Below are 21,333 nucleotides of genomic sequence, written 5' to 3'. Positions count from 1 at the left end.
GTCAGCACTTTGATGTCAAGGCATCTCAGTGGCTCTGAGGGGTTCCCTCTGCAGTTGTCCAGCTCTCTCTGCAATTGTCTATTTTGAGCAGATTTGCTGAGTGGAGCTGCCTCAGATGTAAATGTTCATGGTGTTCTCCACATACCAAGTGCTAGACATTCTAGAAAATTAGACAGAAAAGAAGCCAACCCCTTAATTAGATGGTTCAGTAATTAAATTATAAGGCATTTCAACTCTCCAGCTATTATAAAATTCTCTAATATATACCTTTTGAGTTCTAGCTCCTCATTCCACATGTGCTGTGCATTTCACAGGGAAGTGGACAGGTGGAAAAAGGCGGTGTTTCTGGCCTCCTGTGCTTGTGCAGACGCCACTGGCATCCTGAATCCATATGTAGCACAGCAGTCTTGCACACAGGGAGCACTCTCTCCACTATCAATCACTACCAACGACAATTATATCTGCAGACGTGAGGAAGGAAGATCTCCCAAGAGAGCATTTCCTAAGCTGTAACAGCTTGGAACTCATGCAGATGCATCACATGCTCCAGAGACTGAGGACTCCTGCTACCAGGGGATGGAAGCCAGCAAAACATTGTGCAATCAAAGCAGGCTCCCCTCTTTCCTTCCTTGTATTCAGAAGCGACATGAATATTTTTGGCATCTCAGCACCAATTCAGTTTAAAGAGGGCTGTACTTGCAAATGTTCCCAGCAGTGGCATGGCCTCAGGCATCGTCCAGCAAAAAGGCAAGGGAAGAGCTTCTCCAAGAAATAAAACCAATGCAGAAAGGTGACAGAACTTGTGCTGGCTCAAAGCCATATTCTCTTAATATGCCCTGCTGTAATACCAGGGCACTATCTGGCACAAAGGCTTGCAGGTGCTTAAGGACAAAGCGGGCAATTAGAAGTAGTTTTCTCTGTCTGCCCTTGGAATATGAATAGAATCAGGGAATCATAGAATCATTTTCTTTGGAAGAGACCCTTAAGATCATCAAGTCCAACCATAACCTAACTCTAGCACTACACCATGTCCCTAAGAACCTCATCCACACGTCTTTTAAACACCTCCTGGGATGGTGACTCAACCAGTTCCCTGGGCAGCCTGTTCCAGTGCTTTGTAACCCTTTCTGTGAATAAATTTTTCCTAAGATCCAGTCTGAACCTTACCTTGTGCAACTTGAGGCCATTTTCTCTTGTCCTATTATTTGTTATGTGGGAGAGGAGACCAACACCCTCCGTACTACACCCTGCTTTCAGGTAGTTGTAGACAACGATAAGGTCTCCCCTCAGCCTCCTTTTCTCCAGGCTGAACAGCCTCAGGCACTCCTCACAAGACGTGTTCTCCAGGCTCCTCACCAGCTTCGTCTCCCTACTCTGAACAATCTCCAGCACCTTAATGTCTTTCTTGTAGTGAGGGGCCCAAAACTGAACACAAGATCCAAGGTGCGGCCTTACCAGTGCCAAGTACAGGGACATGATCACTTCTCTAGCCCTGCTGGCCACACTATTCCTGACACAAGCCAGGATGCTGTTGGCCTTTTTGGCCACCTGGGCACACTGCTGGCTCATGTTCATCTGCTGTCAATCAACACCCCCAGATCCCTCTCTGCCAGGCAGCTTTCCAGCCAACACTTGGCCTTGTTAAAAGTCATACAATTGGCCACAGCCCAACAATCCAGCCGGTCCAGATCCTTCTGTATGGCCTTCCTGCCCTCCAGCAGATCAACACTTGCATCCAGCTTGGTGTCATCTGCAGAACTGCCCCCAGTAATGAGCCCTGGGGAACACCACTCATGACCAGCTGCCAGCTGGATTTGACTTCATTCACCACAACCCTTTGGGCATGGCCATCCAGCCAGTTCTTTATCCATCACAGACTACACCCATCCAAGGCATGAGCTGCCACCTTCTCCAGGAGAATGCTGTGGGAAACAGTGTCGAAGGCTTTACTGAAGTCCAGGTAGACAACATCCACAACCCCTCATCCACTAAGCGTGTCACCTCATTCTAGAATCACAGAATCACAGAACGTTAGGGATTCAAAGGGACCTTGAAAGATCATCTAGCCCAATCCCCCCACCGGAGCAGGAACACCTAGATGAGGTTACACAGGAATGTGTCCAGGTGGGTTTTGAATGTCTCCAGAGAAGACTCCACAACCCTCCTGGGCAGCCTGTTCCAGTGTCTGTCACCCTCACCATGAAGAAGTTTCTTCTCAAATTTAAGTGGGACCTCCTGTGTTCCAGTTTGTACCCATTGCCCCTTGTCCTATCATTGGTTGTCACCAAGAAGAGCCTGGCTCCATCCTTGTGACACTCACCCTTTACATATTTATAACCATTAATGAGGTCACCCCTCAGTCTCCTCCAAACTAAAGAGACCCAGCTCCTCAGCTTTTCCTCCTAAGGGAGATGCTCCACTCCATCATCTTCTGTGACCCTCTCCAGCAGTTCCCTGTCCTTCTTGAACTGAGGGACCCAGAACTGGACACAATATTCCAGATGTGGTCTCCCCAGGGCAGAGGGGCAGGAGAACCTCTCTCGACCTACTAACCACTCCCCTTCTAATACCCCCCGGGAAGAAGGAAAGCAAGTTGGTCAAACAGGACCTGCCTTTCATAAACCAATGTTGACTGGGCCTGATCACACGGTTTTCTTGTACAGGCCATGTGATGGCACTCCAGCCGATCTGTTCCATGACCTTCCTTGTTACCAATTTCAGACTGACACACCTGTAGTTTTCTGGATCCTCCTTCTAGCCCTTTTTGTAGATGGACATCACATTTGCCAACTTCCAGTTAACAGGGACCTCCTCAGTTAGCCAGGACTGCTAATAAATGATTGAAAGTGGCTTAGTGATCACATCCACCAGCTCCCTCAGTACCCTTGGATGTATCCCATCTGGCCCCGTAGACTCGTGGGTGTATAAGTGGTGAAGCAGATCACCAGCCATTTCCCTTTGCATTACTGGTGCTTCATTCTGCTCCCCATCCCTGTCTTCCAGCTCAGGGGGGTGGGTACCTGGAGCACAACTGGTCTTTATTAAAGACTGAGGCAAAGAAGGCATTTATACCTCAGCCTTTCCCTCATCCTCTGTCACTGTGTTCCCCTTCGCACCCACGACGGGGTGGAGATTCTCCTTAGCCCTCCTTTTGTTGCCGATGTATTTATAGAAGCATATTTTGTTGCCTTTTACAGCATTAGAAAGGCTCAGCTCTTGTTGAGCTTGGGCCTTTCTAATTTTCTTCCTGCATAACTTCACAACATCCTTGTATTCCTTCTGAGTAGCCTGCCCCTTCTTCCAAAGTTTATAGATTCTCCTTTTATTCCTGAGTTCCAGCCGGAGCTCTCTCTTCAGCCAGGCTGGCCTTCTCCCTGCTGGCTTGTCTTTTGGCACATGCGGACAGCCTGCTCATGCACCCTTAGGATTTCCTTCTTGAAGAGTGACCAGCCCTCCCGGACTCCTTTGTCCTTCAGGACTGCCTCCCAAGGGACTCTGCCAACCAGCCTCCTGTGCAGAGCAAAAACTGCCCTTCAGAAGTCCAAGGCAGCAGTTCTGCTGAGCCTCTGCACCATGGTTGGGTGGTCTGTAAGAGACTCCACTAGGATATCTACCTTATTGGCCTTCCCCTTGATTCTTACCTATGAGACGACTGTCACCCTCATCAAGCTCCAGACAATCAAAACACTCCCTAACATCCTCCCTAACATCCATGGCTACGCCACTTCCTCTCCTTCCTCGCCTGTCCCTTCTGAAGAGTTTATAGCCACCTAATGCAGCGTTCCAGTTGTGGGAGTCATCCCACCATGTTTCTGTGATGGCAACTACATTGCAGTTTTTCTGCTGCACCGTGGCCTCTGGATCCTCCTGTTTGTTGCCCATGCTGGCTGCATTCATATAGATGCACTTCACCTGGGCTATTGATCCTGCCACCTTTTTCCAGAGAGAAGCTATGAGAGGCGGTGGTTCTTAGCCCACAGTGTGAGTGTGGGAGGCTGAGGTATTTGAAATAATTGTCTCAAAGCCTGTTTGCTGAAATAATATGAATTACTGTCTGAAAGCCTGCTTGCTCGGGGGAACAAGGCAGGAAGATGTTTACTCATGGTGCGTGCTTGTTGTGCTTGCTGTAAATACTTGCTCTAAATGCTTAATCACAGTAAGTCTTGATCACTGTGAGCTGCGTAGTGTAAAGAAACTCATGTAAGGTAGAATATACTTGATGACCATGAGTTGCAGTTTGTGGACTCAGAGCATGCTTGAAAGTCATGTAAGCTTATTCGAAGCTCAAGCAGTATCAGCCACCAACATCTGGGAGCAGGCCAGCAGTTTGTCCAGGCAACTCCTGTCACCAAGTGCAATAAGAAGCCGCATGAAAACACCTTTTGTGTGGCCATCCACTACTGAGGACCTGAAACCTGAGACCTGCCAGTACCAATGGGACAGATGGAAGACAACGGCTGAATCCAGATGGTGCTTATCTCTTGCTTATCTTTTGCTTATCTGCTCAAATACATGCTTCATTTTCCTTCTGAATTTCATTACTCTGTCTCTCTCCATTCCACATAATTAATTGATGGAATAAATTGGCCTGATAGGTGGCATTTAACCTCCTTTCTCTCTCCATCTCACTCTTGGGATCATTTTGAAACCTTTCTGAGCCCAAAATCAGACCGGGACACTACAGAAGCCCTGATTCCTTTGTGGCCATTCTCAGGTGCTTCCATGGTTTCTAAAAGATCCATGATCCTTATGTCTCTTCTACCACATGGTTCTGGATCCCCTACCTCCACCAAGACAGTAGACAAAGGGGCTCACTAGCACCCCATCCCTCAAATGCTGGCCTACCACCTTTGGGTTTATCTCTGCTACTCCTCGTTTTCTCTCCTCCCCTCTTCAAACCTCGTTTAAAGCTCTTTCAATGAGCCCTGCTAACTCCTGCCCAAGGATCCTTTTCTTCGAGAGAGGTGTGCCCTCATTTGTCATCAGCAGACCAGGTGACATTTAAACCAACCTGTCATCAAAAAAACCCAAATTCTGCCAGTGACACCAGTCCTGCAGCCAGGTATTGATCTGGTGGGTCTTCCCTCATCATTTCCTGCAACTGAGGGGACAGAGGAGAACACTACTTGTGCTCCTGATTGCTTAACAGTCATCCCAAGTCTCTGAAGTCTCTCTTGATTGCCTTTGGATTTCCCTTTTCAGTCTCATCACTGCCTACCTGAAAAATTAGTAGAGGATAATAATCTGAGGGCTGCACCAGCGCAGGAAGTTTTCAGACCTTTAACCCTGGCCCCAGTCTGCATATAGAACCTCCTGTTCTCTTCAGAAGGGAGTCTCCTGTGACAATAACCTACCTTTTATTCTTTATAGCAGCTGTTTTATGGAGGGCATAGACCAACTTAATCTCCACAGCACCTCCAGCTTCATTGAACCATCATCTTCAGCATTGTTGTTTGGTTCCACTTGCAGAGCCTCATACCTGTTGTGCAAGGGAAGCTGGGCAGGTAGTCACAGCAGAGACCATCCTGCTGTGCTGGGCAGAAACACACTGCCGTTGCCCCCTATCCCTTGAGCCACCATGTTCCGCCATGCAGACAGAGGATAATGAGTCCTCTGTACCCTGTGCCCTGTCTACCTGCTGGACCTGCCTCAGGGAAGGCAGGGTGCAACTCTAGAGATCTGTTGCACTCTCGCACTCCCTGATATTCCTCAACCTACTCACCTGCTCCCCGAGCTCTGTCACTAAGCAGAGGAGTTCCTCTACCTGGGCACACCTCCCACAGCTGTGCTCACTGCTGCCATCCAGTACTGGTATAAGAGCAGGGCACACCCTGCAGCCTGATACCTGGGTGGGAGCATCTTCCCACCAGGTTCTGGTCTGGGCAGCAGCATCACTTGTCGTGGGTGCCGGCGTTACAGAAGGTACGCTTTCAGACAGGTGGACACCATACTCCCTGGTTGAGCTGGCAGAGCTTCCCTGCCCTTTCTGCAGGCCCTACTGCACAAACCGCTATGCAAACTGCATTCTCCCACTCTGCTTACCTGCTCTGGTCACTAGCCCTCCATAGGCTGCTTTTTAAAGCTGTAGTAGCAGCTGCCCCAGCAATGCCCAGGTCTCGTCAACAACTCTCGCCAGAGCCGACGGCTCCTAGTGCTGCCCTGACGGTCCCCTGCCTCAGAAAACACCTGCCTGCACCAAAATCTGCTGCTTTTGCCGCAGATTCAGACCCAGTCCGTGATTCAGATCCCCTTGGCGATAGGTAGAGAGAATTTTCTAATTGCCAAGGCACTGTCCCTGTCCAAAGTGGACAAGACTTCATTCTGGGCCAACCTGCAGGAAAATTACGTCTCTCTGGCTAGCATAGGCATGACTGAATCAGAAGGCTTAACTGCAATGCATTACCTTACCTCAGCCTCCCAAAACATATCAACCATGTCACCCGCACTCAGAGCCCAGAGCCTCACATCAGGCTTGAGAAGAAAGAGATGGTCCCAGATCATAGCTTAACTTCTCATCAGGACAACTTGTACATGAAAATTACTTTTTAAAATTACTGAAGAGCCAGATTTTGCTCATGATAAACATAAAATTTGTCAACTCAGTCATAAAGAAAATCAATATAGTGGTAACATTATGAAAAGGGAAAAAAAAATCTTCCAGTAATTTAGTAACATTTCTAAATACTGGATTTGGTACTATGTCCTTTCAAAAGCACTTCCCCAGAGAGTCTTTGCTTTGGTACTTCTTCCAGCTGTTGCCATTCTTGCCTCAGTCTTTCCAGGCTGAACTTCAGCAACAGAGTCTAAGCACCTACCTGAACAGATCTGGGACAGCTTCTCAGTGACACAGCACCATCACTTGCAGATGGCCCAGGGTTCTGAAGGGCAAACTCGCTGTCACTGCGATTAGTAAAGCTGGCAGTACCTATGCGTCTCCTGGCAATGAACCTGTCTGCGGGTGCACTGTTAAAACAGCCAAAGGCTGATTTTCACACTATAAGCCTAGTCCTTTTTTCCATCAGAGGTCTCTGGCAATATTGTATACCCCTCAAACTATGGAACTTGGAAGATTTACAGCTCTACACTAAAACCATTTGAGATCTCTGAAGTCTGCAGGTATGGCAGTTTTAAAAGGAGACTTAATCTGTTACAGCTAACTGTTAGCTTTACCTAGGAGAGACAACTGGCAACAAGTGCTTCCTGCATCTCTGCCAGTTCATAAAACAAACAGTAAAATAATGTAATCCTTGCATAGGTGAGGAACATAATCTACCTTATCCGTGGTCTTGAGTTTGCAGCCTGCCTTCAGCAGCACTTCCACCAGCTCCACGTTGCCAAGATCAGCTGCCAGATGCAGAGGGGTTTCCTGCCTCTGGAATTAATGACACCAAAGAAATACAATAAGCCAAACTCCCTCCTGGAAGCAGAGTGCTCACAATCTGGATCTAAACAAGATTCACAACAAGAGACAGCCTTGGCTAGAAAATACTGAACAGAATGAAATAATTTAACTTTTAAGTGATCTGACTGCCAGTTCTGCTTTCAGAAAAGAAAAGGGAGCATCTGGGATCTCTGCAGGAAAACCGGGCGGGAGTTCCATCTGGCTGAGGAAAAAGTTGATGTCATGCCCCTCTAATGTACTGTAACATAATGAGCTCTCTCTCTTCCCTCTTAAAACAAGGTGTTTTGGACAGAGTGCTTCATGCAACTGCCAACCCTTGCCTATACTGTCCTCTTCGGTAACCTTTTCCCTGCTGGTATTCATGCAAAGACAACTGGACATCTATAATTTTCAGTGGTACATTGTGCCGCAGTGCACAATGGGGTTTGTTAGCCAACCACGCCACAAACAGTTATATGTAGCAGAAGTCTAAGAAGTCTACCTGCTCCATAACAGGTTTGATGAAACTTAAACCACACACACCACACACAGACATCAAAAAAAAAAAGGCATTAGACAAAACTAGACAATAAAGAAGTACAGCTAAAGGGGCATCCAGCTTCACATCTAATCTTTGCATCTGAAATGAGAGTTGTGTAGTCTCCTCACAGCTGCATATACCCAAATGAAACCTATTTATTTATTTATCCTTCTACAGAATGTTAGGATAAGAAATTCCAGCCACCTACAGTTGTAATAGAGCAGCAAATAAGATAGCTGTTGTTTCTCGAAGCCCTGCGTGTCTGGACAAGTCCTGTAGCATGTTTCATGTGACACAACATCTCTTTAAGGTGAATGTTTTTGTGCTTGTGCTTGTCTGATGTTGCAAGTCTACATTCTGTAGGTCTAGTTAGAGAACTTTTTTGGCCTTCAGACCTTACCTTAAAGGTTGCAGGGTCAACCGCCAAGACCTAGCACAAGAAATGCCAGCCTCAGGGTTCCACATTGGAGTCACTCATCAGCTCTTTTGGGAATACACATTATGACCACATCACCTCATAAATTTCTCCCAACAGTATTTTCTGCAGTAATTTAGAGATATGTATGTAGCTATTGTGTATAACTTCAGACATGCTAGAGACAAAGCACAAATCATTTCTGAAACATGTGTTCAAGAAGGTTACAAAATTCTCTGGTTTGTGTGACAGAAGAGCTTATCTTCATACTTGCCCACAGCTGCAAATAGCAGCCTCTGCCTCCCACAAAAATGTGTATAAATCAACCTTTAGCAATAAAATGACAGATGGAAAGGGGCAAACTATACTTTCTCAAAGACTAGTCCTAGTTACTCTCTTGGGGAGCAACCCTGCCACCTGTCACATGGGAAATCAAGGTGTGTTTCTCCAAACAGAACAATAGTGCCCCATGTGGGACTTCACAGACCTGGTGGGGAAGTGTTTCCACAGCTGAGAAAGAGTGTTGATGAGGAGGGGGAAGAGACATTCTCTTTAAAGCACCACAGCCGGCAGGCTGGTCTATATACAGCTGGTGCCTCAATGTCTGCCTAGTCCATTATGGCCAGGGCGCCAGCATACAACATCCACAAGATCTGTACAAACTTCTGCCATATGAACCATGAGCTCTGGATGTCATCCAGATCTTTGGAGGCCTGGTTGTCACTGTAGACCACGTCCATCACCATTAACTCCTACACAGATAACTTATTCTGTGGTAGTCTCCTTGTCTTGCTGGTTTACAATGCCTTCTTTGAGGAAATACCTTGCCTTCACACTTGATAAGAGCCACGTCCAGAGGCTCACAGGTGGGCTGTCTCTCTTCTGATCCCTTTGTCACTTCCATAGTCCCTTGTGATGGACCCCAGCTGCTGGGCTTCCCTACCTTCCCAGTACTGGAGCAACCAGGTAGTAATGTGCTCACCTTGCTCATGGATTAATACTTGCTGCCTGTCTCACACAATGTTCAGATTTGGGACCAAGTACTTTCTGCCTCTTTTGTCCTTCCTGTTTCTTCCCTGTCTTGTCCTGCTGCTGGCCAGGCTGTCTCTTCTGACTCTTGCCTTTCCACCCCTCAAGCAGGAGCTGCTGCTTTTCTTACTAACCAAGTCAATGTCCACTTCCACCATTTCTTCTTGAGTACAGGAGCAACTATTACACTTGAGGGCTGGATTTCTGCTTAAGCTTTGCTGTGCGCCCTCAGATTGAGTGACCTTTTCAATGTCCTTATGGGTGGCTTCAGATCAGAAGACCTTTGTGTGCTCCTTGATCAAGAGATCCTCTTTCTCTTTTGAGGGTACCAGATGGCAGCTCAGTAGACATGGATCAGACATCAACACAGCATTAGAAGTTACTGTGTTTCATCAGGTCAGGGAAGGGGCCCTTCCTTCAAATGGTGTACCAGTTACCTGGGACTACATGCCAAATCAGGCATGAATTCTCAAGATATTTGAGGCAAATAATAGCCCCAGACACCTGCCCAGTTCCTCCCACACACCCAGCCACCCAAGGATCAACTGGCTCTGGGCACATTCTTGTGTGGCATTCCCAATTAGCTGCTTAACCTTATAATAAAAAATCAGGTTCAAGACACACACTAATATGAACAGCCTGATTATACAAGGATATTCAAGGAACTGAGAGGCAGTTACAAGAAGCTGGGAGACACCTATCTTGGAGGACAAGAAAGGGTAGGTGCCTTTTGTTCCTCTCTCCACAAAGCATCTCTCAAAGACAAAAGGGGGAAAGGTGTAACTGCTCACTTTCTCTATGATATGGTTCTCTGAGTACCTGGATAGCAGTAGCATGCACCCAAAAATATCAGTGTTTTTATCACAGGTCTTTCAGGCAAAGCAAGTGTGTGGGAAACTGCAGCGGGTCTGTGGAATCCTTGACAGAAAATATGAGAGTAGAGATCAGCCTTGAGATATTAAGATTTACCCTTGAGAAGGATGGGAGTAAAGGAGTATCCGGAGAGAGGAGAGATGTACCCGTGAGAAAGAAGGGGATAGAAGAATAACATGGATGATAGGAAAATTAACCAGTGAGATGTTAGTGCTGTAACTTGTAACCAATAGTGAAAAGACACATGAACTGGTAGAATTGTATAAAAATGCAGTTGTAGCAATAAATGGCATCCATTACTTTCATCTTGAAAGAACTTGGTCCATGTCGTTTGTCCGTCTCAACTGCGACACAAGTGATACAGCAAAAGCTGAAAATGGTCATGAACAATTATAGGAGGTTTTGTGCAGCTAAAAAGGGATCAAGCAAGCTGAATACAAACTGAATACAAGCAAACTGAATACATGGCCTTCCAGAGAGGATGGTATCCACTACTTCAGGGAATTCGTGATGGTGGAGGTGGTCTGCAGCAGAATGGTCAACAACCAACCAGGCCTCCATGCAGAGGCCAAACAATCCTGGTAAAGGTGGGGAAAACAGAAGGTGGCAGCCCTGTCTAGGCTTGAATCACTGACCTTTCAGTTAACAGCCAAAGGTGCTAACTGATTGCACCACAGGGACTTGTAACCTCATCACTCAGTGTGATGTTCTGGTTGTAGAGCATCATTTTGGTCAGCTCTGGTTATGTGCTTGGTTGTGTCCCCTCCCAACTCCCTGTGCACCCCCAGTCTATTCACTGGAAGGGCAGAATGTGAAACAGAAAAAGCCTTGCTGCTGTGCAAACACTATTCAGCAACACGTAAAACACTGGTCCCTTACAGGGACTGTTTTTGTCACAGATCTAAAACACAGTATAGGGGCTGCTGTGAAAAAAAAATAAACTCCCACCCAAGTGACATTCTGAGATCCCTCTGAGATCAATACTGAGACATTTCTGTCATTTATTATGCATGAATTGTAACACTCAAACAATAAATTGATCCAGACATTTTCTGAGTATGTAGCATTTTGCTATCTTTAACTTGTACAAACAATATGAGCACAGTGTGTACCAGTGACTAATACATATGCACACACGCAAAAAATTAAGGAGGGAACTGCCTCTTCCTTCCTATTCTTTTGTACTTTCCTTTTAAGGAAAAAAAAATAAAATCAAGCAAAATCCATATAATCTCCTCTTTACCAGCGAGGTTATGCTAATTTCCAGGTTTTCTTACATGATTTAAGGCGTTTATGTCATGGTTGCTATCCAAGAGGCTTTTTACTACTGGTAGTTGATTACTCATGACTGCTAGATGGAGAGAGGAATTCTTCTGCTGTAGAGAGAAAATAATAAACTATTAAACTTGGGTACATTATTAGAAGTTCATTCAAACAGGAAAAGAGGTTCTTACTAAAATCCACCAAAGGTGATACACTCCAGCAAAGGTTCAAGACTGCAGAAAACATACCTTGAGGCGCAGAGTTAGCCTGAAATGGCAGCCCGCTCCTGCAACACCTACAGCAGCAGGCAAACAAATACAGCTGAAAAACCTGGAAATGTTGAGTGCACGGGGTGTGTATCAGTGTGTTACCATTCAGGAATGCAGCAAGACACTGCTTTGATGTGTTCATACCTCGAACGTACTGCTACACTTGGCTGACAATAGGGAGGTTAGGGTAATGTTACTGTTCCCTCAGAAAACTGGGTTTGCCCACAGTTGAATAGACAGATTAATTCTGTATTGAGCAAACCGATGTCAAAATCTACACTCCAGGAAAAAAAATCTTGTCACATATTGCTGATTGAAATACTCTTTATACTAAGCTGATTTGCTGTCATATTTATAAAAAGCAAATTACAGCTAGAAAGAAATTAAGCCTTTTTTTTTTAAATTTGAGTGAGTATTCATGAAAATAACTGAGGCACAGGTCCAAGACCAGTCACAATCCAAACATTAGATTGGCAAGATCATGTTAAACATGTGACTCATCAGTTTCTTGTTAAATACAGCTGAAAAATAATTCCATAGCAGTGCCATTCACAGGTGCCAGATACCAATTCATCAGTGTTTTTATAAACCATAGCCATTTCTTTTAGGCTACAGAAAAAATAAAGCAAGTGCTTATACAACACTGCACTGGAAATGTTTCCAAAAGCTAAGTCACGATTTTATGAGTTCCTTCTGCTACAGAAAGCCAATGAGAAAGAACAACACAACAACTTCCTGATCTTTAAAACAAATCATTTCAAGCAAAACATAAATTGGTCTTCCTTGATAATATTATGCAACAGGCCAGTGATTATGGCAGATAAGTCATGAAGCCCGTTTTCCATTTCCATCCTGTACTGTAGAGATGGAAAATCCCAGATGTGACAAAAACTGTAATATCTAAATTGAGGCAAGATTTTATTTTAGGAATATCTCTTTCTTTTTAAACCCCAAAGAATAGTGGGATGCAGATTTTGAAGGCATACGCTTTGAGTGCAGAGGGTGAAAACACTGAAGTGTTCATTTACCTTTATTCAAAATCAGTTACAAGTGTTAACTCTTTGCCCATAGCACACAGGGATGCCTGCATTACTACTGCTTATTTCAAGCAGGGTACGTTGCTTATCTTCACACAAGGCCCAGTTCTTGGCTTAGCCTGGCCAACTCTACGCTGCTCTGCACCAGTCTGCCCAGGTATTCACTGCGTTTGAGCAACAGGACCTTGGCTTTGTTGGTCCATACATATTGTTAACCAACACCCATAAACCAAATAATGATGTTTATAGTGAAAAAATAAAGGAACTAGTTAATCTCATTCAGCTGCTTGAATTCCCAAGGAAGGTCATAAAAGACAGGACATGCTGAAGAGAAGCAGAAAAGTTGTGTTGATTTACACTCACCTCAGGCTTAGGAGCCAGGTCAATATTCTTATCAATAAGAAAAGTAACCAAGCATAAGTGTCCATTCTGAATTGCAATCTGCAAAGCACTGCTATTGTTCTGAAAGAAATGGTATATGTAGCAAAAACTTATGATTTTGTTGCTGGAAAAACAATACTAAAGAGAGCTATCAATACACAATCTTTAGTTTTAACTTGTGTTATGATCTACTCCCTCCAAAAAATTTCCTTTGATAAAATGATGTAAAACGAAGTGGATCAGCAGTTAGCGTTATGTGATTTTGTAAATACTGAAGGAACTTCCCATTTTTACTATATCACAAGAAACATGCTAAAACCACTAGTATTCTTTAGTCCTTTTCAATCTCTCTTAAGAAAGAGATAAATCAGCATTGTCAGCTGTCCTGTGCCATGGACAATGAAAAAGCCAACATGTCTCCTAGTCTTATTCATTCAGTTTGACCTTTAACAATAATGTACAGTCATATTAACAAGCTTTTAAAAAATAAATCAATAGACAATTTTCTCTTAATTCTGCTAAAACAAGCAAGCTCTCAGTCTGCTGGAATCATAAACTCCTTGCAGCAGGCAAGCCAAGGCCATGCAACAGATGTGAGCTGGACTGGTGTCCAGGAACCAGATATGGAGAACAGGTTTGTCATCAGATCAATCATATGCACTGCCAAGAAGGAGAATTTTTCAATTACCCTGGTTGGTTCCATTTCTTAGCCATATGTCTTACTGTTGGACACCTAGTAAATAAAAAACCTCCACCACAGTACTCTGCCAAATGTATCTATGCTGTATTTCTTCTACATCGGTTTTATTCTGTTAGCACTCTCTACATTCTCATTTCTATTTTATTAATTTCTTTATCTTTTCACCATTTCATAAAAATAAGCATAGGAAATATACTATTATTACACACAGAAAAGGGAAGAAAAGGTTCTCCCCACAGCCCAGGATGTCCCAGTACCTGTGTGCTGGAGGTATACTGTGTACATACATGAGTTAAAATATTGATGTCACTCCCTGCTTCCAGTAGGAGTTCAGCGCATTTTTCATGACCACCTTCAACAGATAAGTAAAATGGAGTTTCTCCCTTCTAGAGCAATAGAGAGAAAATATCTGTTCCAATTTAAGCTGCATGACTGTAAGGATGTGATATAAAACAGGTTAGCTCGATCAGACTCATTCAGCCAAATACAAAAGAGGAGATGGTCACAAGAGAACACAACCTGAATGCTCCTAAAGTAACACTCGGGTAAAATGGCAACTCACCAACACTTCAGTGATGGATGACATTAATGTTGACGGATGTACAATAAGGTTTACAATACAGATAACTAGTTCATAAATACTAATTGTGCTCCTTTTGAAGATTATTGCTAGCAGCAGGCACAGAAACAAAGATGGTGGGTAGCAATTGCTGGTGTTCGACATCAGGCAACACCACTAACACACTGGCACATATCGTAAGTACTGATTTCTGTCAGCCAAATGCCATGGATTACTGATGAATTCCCAGCTCTAGCACTAGTGATAAGGAATACTTCTGGCATATACTTCTGCTGCATATTTGTTTCAAATCTTCTCACCCCAAAAAAGCCTCCATGTCTTCACAGCAAGTCTCTAAAATAAGTTGCATCAGCTGCACAATAATTTAATCCCTGCTTCTCAACTCCTAAAATACACAAACGTTTGCTGAAAAGTACCTTACTGTTTCAGCATTCACCAAAGCATCAATAAATCCTGATTTTGACTTGAAGTCCTGCCACCATTACTCTGGTAAACTTATTATAATACATTTTAGTGCTTTGTGCATGCTGGGGAAAGAGACACTTGTTTATCAACAGAGCAGAACATGTCCAGTTGGACAGGAAGGTTGAGCACCAGCCATGGCAAAGCGGGACAGAAGCAGTACAAGCTTTGAGTGCAGAAGCAACAGCATTATTAGACCAGGCTTGGAAACATGAGGACATCACATCTCACAGAGGCTTGTGTGCCTGAAAGCTTGCATACCTGGATAAGAGAGAACCCTCAACCCCTAAATCTGTTGCTGATTAAAGAAGAGGAGGGCCTTGGGTAAGAGTGGATGTCCATTCCTCATTTCACCCACTGGGCCAGCAGAACAGATAGTCAACTGCATGGCAGGCTTCTGCAACGGGCATGTCAGCCCACAGGAAAGTGAATTAACTCACCCAGTTCATCCCAGCTGCCCCACAGAAGAAGCAGAAGACACGAGGATCCTTTGCAAGGCAGGAACACTGAGCTGCGTACTTAGTGTGCATTTCATTCTGCCACTCCTCCTTTAAGCCTTAATATTATGCTCATGAATGCATCAGCTCAGGGATACAACCTTCACAGCTAATATGCAATTTATTAATATGCTGGCTGAACTCACCAACACTAACCCTGAAAAAAAAGTTGGACAGGCAATGACTGCAGCCCATTCTGTGCAACCAGTTGAGATCAAATGAACAAGGTGCAAATCTAAGACCTCTTTGCTGAGGTGCCTGCAATGGTATGTACTAGGTATATATGTTGAATTGACTCAGGGAACAGCCTAATTGGAAACAGTAAAAGGAATGGGATCATGTAGCAAGAACTGCTGGAGGGCAGGAAGCAAGGTGGAGGTTAGGTCCTCCTGTTTCCTTCTACCAGCAGATAGGGCTTGTGAGACAGAGGGAGGACCATTGTGTGAGGAACAGAGGACAGAGAAAGAGACATTGAAGGAGATAATAGAGCTGAATTTATTGGAGGAGAAACAATTAAACAGGATGCAAACAGAAAAGCAGCAGAACTGATGAAGTCTACTCTCTGCAACGTTTATTCCATTGAGATGTTATATTTAATCAATTTTTCAAATCTCAGACTTTATCTATTTTAATAATTTCTGTGTCCTTACCTGATTGAGTTCATTTATTTCCTCCCACTGTTCAAGCAGAATTTCTACAACTTTGCTGTGACCATTTTTGGCAGCTAGATGCAATGCTGTGTTTCCCTCCTTGAAATTAAAATGTCAGATAAGATCATTTAAAAACCAGAATAAAGTAGAAACAAGAAGAAAAAACACCATGTACTTAAACACAAAGCCTTTGGTCTTTCCACCTCTCTTTTATATACAAGGAGGCAGCAGATCCACACGGCGTGTTCCAAGATTGAGACTAATCTGAAAGGAACCTTTTCATATGTATGCAGGCATTCAAAAAGATCTAAAATTCTGACTCCTGAGGAATTAATCAGAATAAAACTTTGGACACTGGTTCCTACAAGGATGAGGACATCAAGACCCCAAAACCACTGTTTTAAAGATAAATAGACAAAACCTAGGTAAGTATATGTAATGCTGTACTGGCCATGATGCCAATGTCATAATCTTCAGTCCTCTTTGCCATCAGTACAAACCCTCACTAGCTAATTAAGGGGAAAAAAAACAATCAACCAAAAGAAACCAAACAACTCCATCATAACCAGCACACCAGCAAGCAAACAAAACCAGGGTGAGCTGTATCATTAACAGGAAGAGCAACAGCTTTTGAGCTAAAAGACAATACTGGCACAAGAGCAAGTACAGAACTGGCTAGAAACAAACTGAAGCTGGCAATTAGGAGAAGGATCCTAACCTTCAGGTAAATGAAGGTCAAGGACAGCTTTTCAACCAGGCCACTACAGAGGTGGAGGGGCAGAAAATTCACATACAGTTTTGGAAAAGGTATGTTTGTTAATTGATGATGACAGTGTGATTGCTTTCAGTGACCCATGAGATGCATTACTGGAGCTGCTGTCCTGACTTCTTACTTACTCTTTAGGATCTCAGCATTCACCTCTCATTGTTGCTGCTTTGTATGTTCAGCCTGCTATATGCCTGGGAAAACACTTATTTAACTGCTGCTGATAAACTACTTAGCACATTAGAGCTCCAAGTTGGGCTGCACCTTCTAAAGTATCATCAGAATTAAAATTAAAAAACAAAAAAATTTAAAAGGCATAACTTCCTGTGTGCTTGTTTGCATGGTTCTATGAATGCACTATGCGACCATTTAACAATTTTTAATGTATTTCTTCTTGCCTCAGGTGCAGAGAAACACTGACATGCTCGTTCCACAAACAGTGAAGTAAAGGAGTAAGGAAATTTAAGAGGAGACTTTGAAAAGTTATTCAGACACCTTAAAATGCAGTGTCAAAAGCAAGCTCAACCAGATTGAAGTGTTTAGGCACGTCTGAAAAACGTGTTTATTTGCATCTTGAAGTATTTAAACAACTTTGAAAAATTAGTCATGCAGGACTCAGCAGTGACACAGACACAGCTGAGCAGAGCAAAAACCTGGGAAACATGATCTCCCGATACAAAGGCTGACATCTTAGTTACCAGACCTTCTCACTTCTCCCAACAGACAGCATATGCTAGTCTTGCTTTACATTAATTATTAATGCATATGGAAAAGTCTCTTGGCAATAAGAGCGGAAGTTTCACTGTCCTTCCTTAATTACTGAAAAATCATCATCCTTATGCATTTGTTGGTCCAACATATATCACTGCCACCACCATGATACCTGCACAGCTTATTCATGTCACTTGGTTATGTAGTAACTACACTGAAAAAAAAATTATCTTTCACAAGCACATTTTTAGTTGTACTTCTGTGGAAAAGAAATCTTTACCTTATCTTTTTCAGATGTAAACAGCTTCAGAGTAATCAAGTTTTTTATCATGTCAACATGACCTTTCTCAGATGCCAGAAGAAATGGCTTTTTACCTTTCTAGAAAACAGAAAGAAAAACAGTGTTACTGAAAGTAAAAATACTTTGCTTCCAGTTACTAGATATTTGGCATGTACATATGCATATCTGCATAAAAATCTATATGTTGTATGACTAGGTAAATCAACAAAATGTAGATATATACAAGAAGAGTAAGAATTTTTAAAAGATGCAATGTTTTCTTTGTGAAAAAAAAAAAAAATTATACACCAGGTTGTGCACCTGAAGAAAATATTTGAGAACTGTTCAGAATGGGTAACAGGGTAGAAAATGTCCTCAAAATATTTAATTATTAATTGTTCTTAGTATGAAACTATTTATCAAGATAACTGCCTCATTAGAAGTCTGAATATGCTCAGAAACAGGCAGTAAAGAAGTTGTAAGATTTATTTCCATGACGTAACACATTTAATATGAATTCTGCAAGTACAGACCACAATGACTGCATCTCAGAAGTTTCAACCAGGAGGCTTGAATTTAATGCTGTGTATTAGGGGGTTGTGTTCATGGTGGTTAAACTAACAAAAACTTTTCCAATCATTTGCGGTTCAACTGCAGAAAGTTATCTTGATGTAAAATAATACCACTGGTCAGACAGTGAGGCTATCTAATCAGTTATCAAAGGTTACCTCATAGTGGCCTATGTCAAATGTCTAAAAAAAAATTGCACACAAGTAATAGATCATTATTAAATAAACTCAACACGAAGAAAAATCCTCTTTACCCTTTCTTTCCCAAGGTCTAAACCACAAAGGTTTGTTTTGTTAAACTTTATTTTGTCAGCCTTGTCATGCTTAGGAAAAATTCGGAATTTTGTACCATCAGGTCTATAAAATTCAGGGCTCAAAAAGAGCTTAGGGGATCTTTGTTTTGGTGACAAATTCCATAAGAATAGTTTTGCCTCACGTAAAGATAAAATATCCTACTTAGCCATGTAAGACTCCAAAGTGAGATCCCGGTATAGTGGGAAGGGAAAATATAAGCACAGGATACCTGGTGAGGACAAGACCCTGGCACTGTTGAAGACCTGGCCCACCTCTGCAGGACAGTTTTATGTTCTACATTGATGAAAGATGCCCGTGTTGCAGCCTGCTCCACAACGGGCAAAACCAACCTCCCCAATGCCAGCACTAGACCCATCAGAGGAGCATGTGGTTCCTCTGCAAACATGTACTAGAAAATGGGCAGTCAGTGCTACAGGTAGGATGCACATGGGGAAATACTGGAGGAGACAACAGGACTCAAGGGAAGAGACCCAGGAGGAGGTACACCTGCAGAGGGACCACAGCTCATGGAGGATCCCTTGTTGGAGCACAGGAACACAGTAAGAAACGAGGAGCAGCAGAAAAAGGAAAACAGTGTGGACCTACCCCAACCTCCTCTTCCTCCCATCGTTCACCAACAGGACCGAGCATCATGTGCCACAAAACAAAGGGAAGCAGGGGAAGGAGGAGAGGTGTCTGGAGCTCACATGAGACAGGCAAAGAAGTATTTTCCTTAGGTGCTTGTCTGGCTGATTGTCTTACTTGTTTCTCAATACCCAAACCAGTAACTGAAAGTGTACGTAACTAGCAATAAATCAAAATACATTGGAATTCCCTAAGTGGGGATTGTTTTTCCCACAACAGATGCCTCATGACATCAAAGAAATAAACAAGGAGAAACATACTGTACCCCATCAGGCTTGTTCAACTCATTAAGATGAAGATCTTGAAGAAAATAATCCACAATTTTAACACTGTTGTTCTGAGCTGCAAAGTGCAGTACATTCATTCCTTCCTGAAAAAAAAAAAAAAAACCAACAACTCTGTAAGAACAAGTATTATATTTTTCCAACATCAATTTGTTTAGAGTCGGTAAAAATTTGTCATCAACAAACCTCATTCTTAGCCTTTTGATCAGCACCTGCTTTAACTAATTTTCGCATTATATCCAGATTTCCATTCCAAGCTGCAAGATGAATCACTGTCAAGCCGTGCTTCAAATAAAATGAAAAAGGCAGAAATTACCACCAATATACTTCATGCCAAATTTTTGTTTTTAATTAATTCTGTGTACAAGTGGGGTCTGTTATGCAGGCTCTAGAAAATCAGTGTTATCACCTGGTATTGTGAGGGGGTTTCTTAATTTCTCAGAGCCAGAAAAAATAGATATAAGGAATTTCCAGCCAGTGTCTCCACTTTGCTTCCCATTTTGGCTTCAGATCTCTATAACTTTTTCACATCTCCTCCTCAGTTTGTGTGTATTGTGTGTGGGTGCAACACCATAAATCATGGCTCATCATGCTACGTGCTGTGTAAACACCATTCATATTCCACCATGAAAGCACCTGACTTAACAGGTGGAGTCAGAGGAACCTAAAGGACGCAAGAGGAATTGAGGTACTTCCTCAGGTGTTACAATTTATCCCCAGTTTGTCCTCAGAAGTGGCTGCATGAAAGGCTTCATCTAAGAATTAAAGACAGCTAATAATTAAAAGATAATCCTTGACTAGAATGAGAGTCAGAGTGTCTAACAGAACTCCATCAAGGGTGGAGGGTCTGTGTTTCCAACCTGGTCACAATGCACCCTATCAGGGTAATTAAAGGACCCACAAAATGTTTTGAGTCACCTTATTGCCTCAATAAATCTGGAAGACAGCCACTGAAAAAAAATTGGCCACAAATAATAATTTAGCATAGTTACAGAATAAAATTACATTAACACTATACCCAATGGTACTCCATAAAAGATCCAGGAATCCATTTCTTAACTACTGCTAGGGAGAGCAATACTACTTAAAGAAAACTGTCCACTTCTTGCAGAACTCCCTTATTAGCATTTGTAACATAGACTATTAATTTTAGAGTTCTTCATATTTCTTGAAAGCAGCATGTGAGATATTCATTAGCAGAGTGGCTTGGGACAACATTCTGGGGCAATTCAAGCAGTGCTAACAAGGATAGGTTATCTACACCGCAAGCAGATGCCCAAGCCAGGAGCTGGAACTGGTAACTGGAACTAATAGGTCTCGTTTTCACTCCAGCTCAACGTGGAAACAAGGTAGCTTTGTCCCTCAACAACCCAGAATTTCTCTTTCTTAGAACTTGAACACTGCCATAAGGAGAAAGAAGCAAGCAGGGGAAAAACATTAAATAATTCATCTGCTTCTATTACTCAGCTGACTGGAAAACTAGTTTGAATATCCTGTTTATTAATAACATACCATACATTTGGTTTTAATATCTGAATCAAATGGATGTGTATTGCCATCTGGCCCAACCAAGCCAGCCACACGCTACTGAGCTCTTAATGTCTTGGTGGCTGCAGGGTAGTTGATAGTTTTGCATTAAACTACTCACATAGAAATGGAGGGAAAGAACACAAGCAATTACCTTCTGAGCTCCTGGAGATCCCCAG

At 43.1% G+C, this 21,333-nt stretch overlaps 1 protein-coding gene across 4 annotated transcripts in view; it reads right to left on the bottom strand.

The window, feature by feature from the left end:
• ANKDD1B (ankyrin repeat and death domain containing 1B) overlaps nucleotides 1-21,333 on the bottom strand; it is a 37,247-nt gene that overhangs the window by 6,996 nt on the left and 8,918 nt on the right. For 2 of the 4 annotated variants that reach the window (XM_065047362.1, XM_021292191.2), the window contains 8 exons: nucleotides 19,814-19,912; nucleotides 19,609-19,713; nucleotides 17,836-17,934; nucleotides 16,079-16,177; nucleotides 14,147-14,275; nucleotides 13,172-13,270; nucleotides 11,517-11,615; nucleotides 7,274-7,372 (listed from right to left, as the gene is read on the bottom strand). In XM_065047362.1, coding sequence (XP_064903434.1) covers nucleotides 7,274-7,372; nucleotides 11,517-11,615; nucleotides 13,172-13,270; nucleotides 14,147-14,275; nucleotides 16,079-16,177; nucleotides 17,836-17,934; nucleotides 19,609-19,713; nucleotides 19,814-19,912 — 828 coding nt within the window. The remainder of the gene's footprint in view (nucleotides 1-7,273; nucleotides 7,373-11,516; nucleotides 11,616-13,171; nucleotides 13,271-14,146; nucleotides 14,276-16,078; nucleotides 16,178-17,835; nucleotides 17,935-19,608; nucleotides 19,714-19,813; nucleotides 19,913-21,333) is intronic. The other 2 variants (XM_021292192.2, XM_021292193.2) reach the window with 2 other exon arrangements.

The sequence above is a fragment of the Columba livia genome, chromosome Z (assembly GCF_036013475.1).
Source record: "Columba livia isolate bColLiv1 breed racing homer chromosome Z, bColLiv1.pat.W.v2, whole genome shotgun sequence".
In the NCBI taxonomy this organism is placed as follows: Eukaryota; Metazoa; Chordata; class Aves; order Columbiformes; family Columbidae; genus Columba; species Columba livia.
This window is presented reverse-complemented; position numbering and strand designations above follow the sequence as displayed.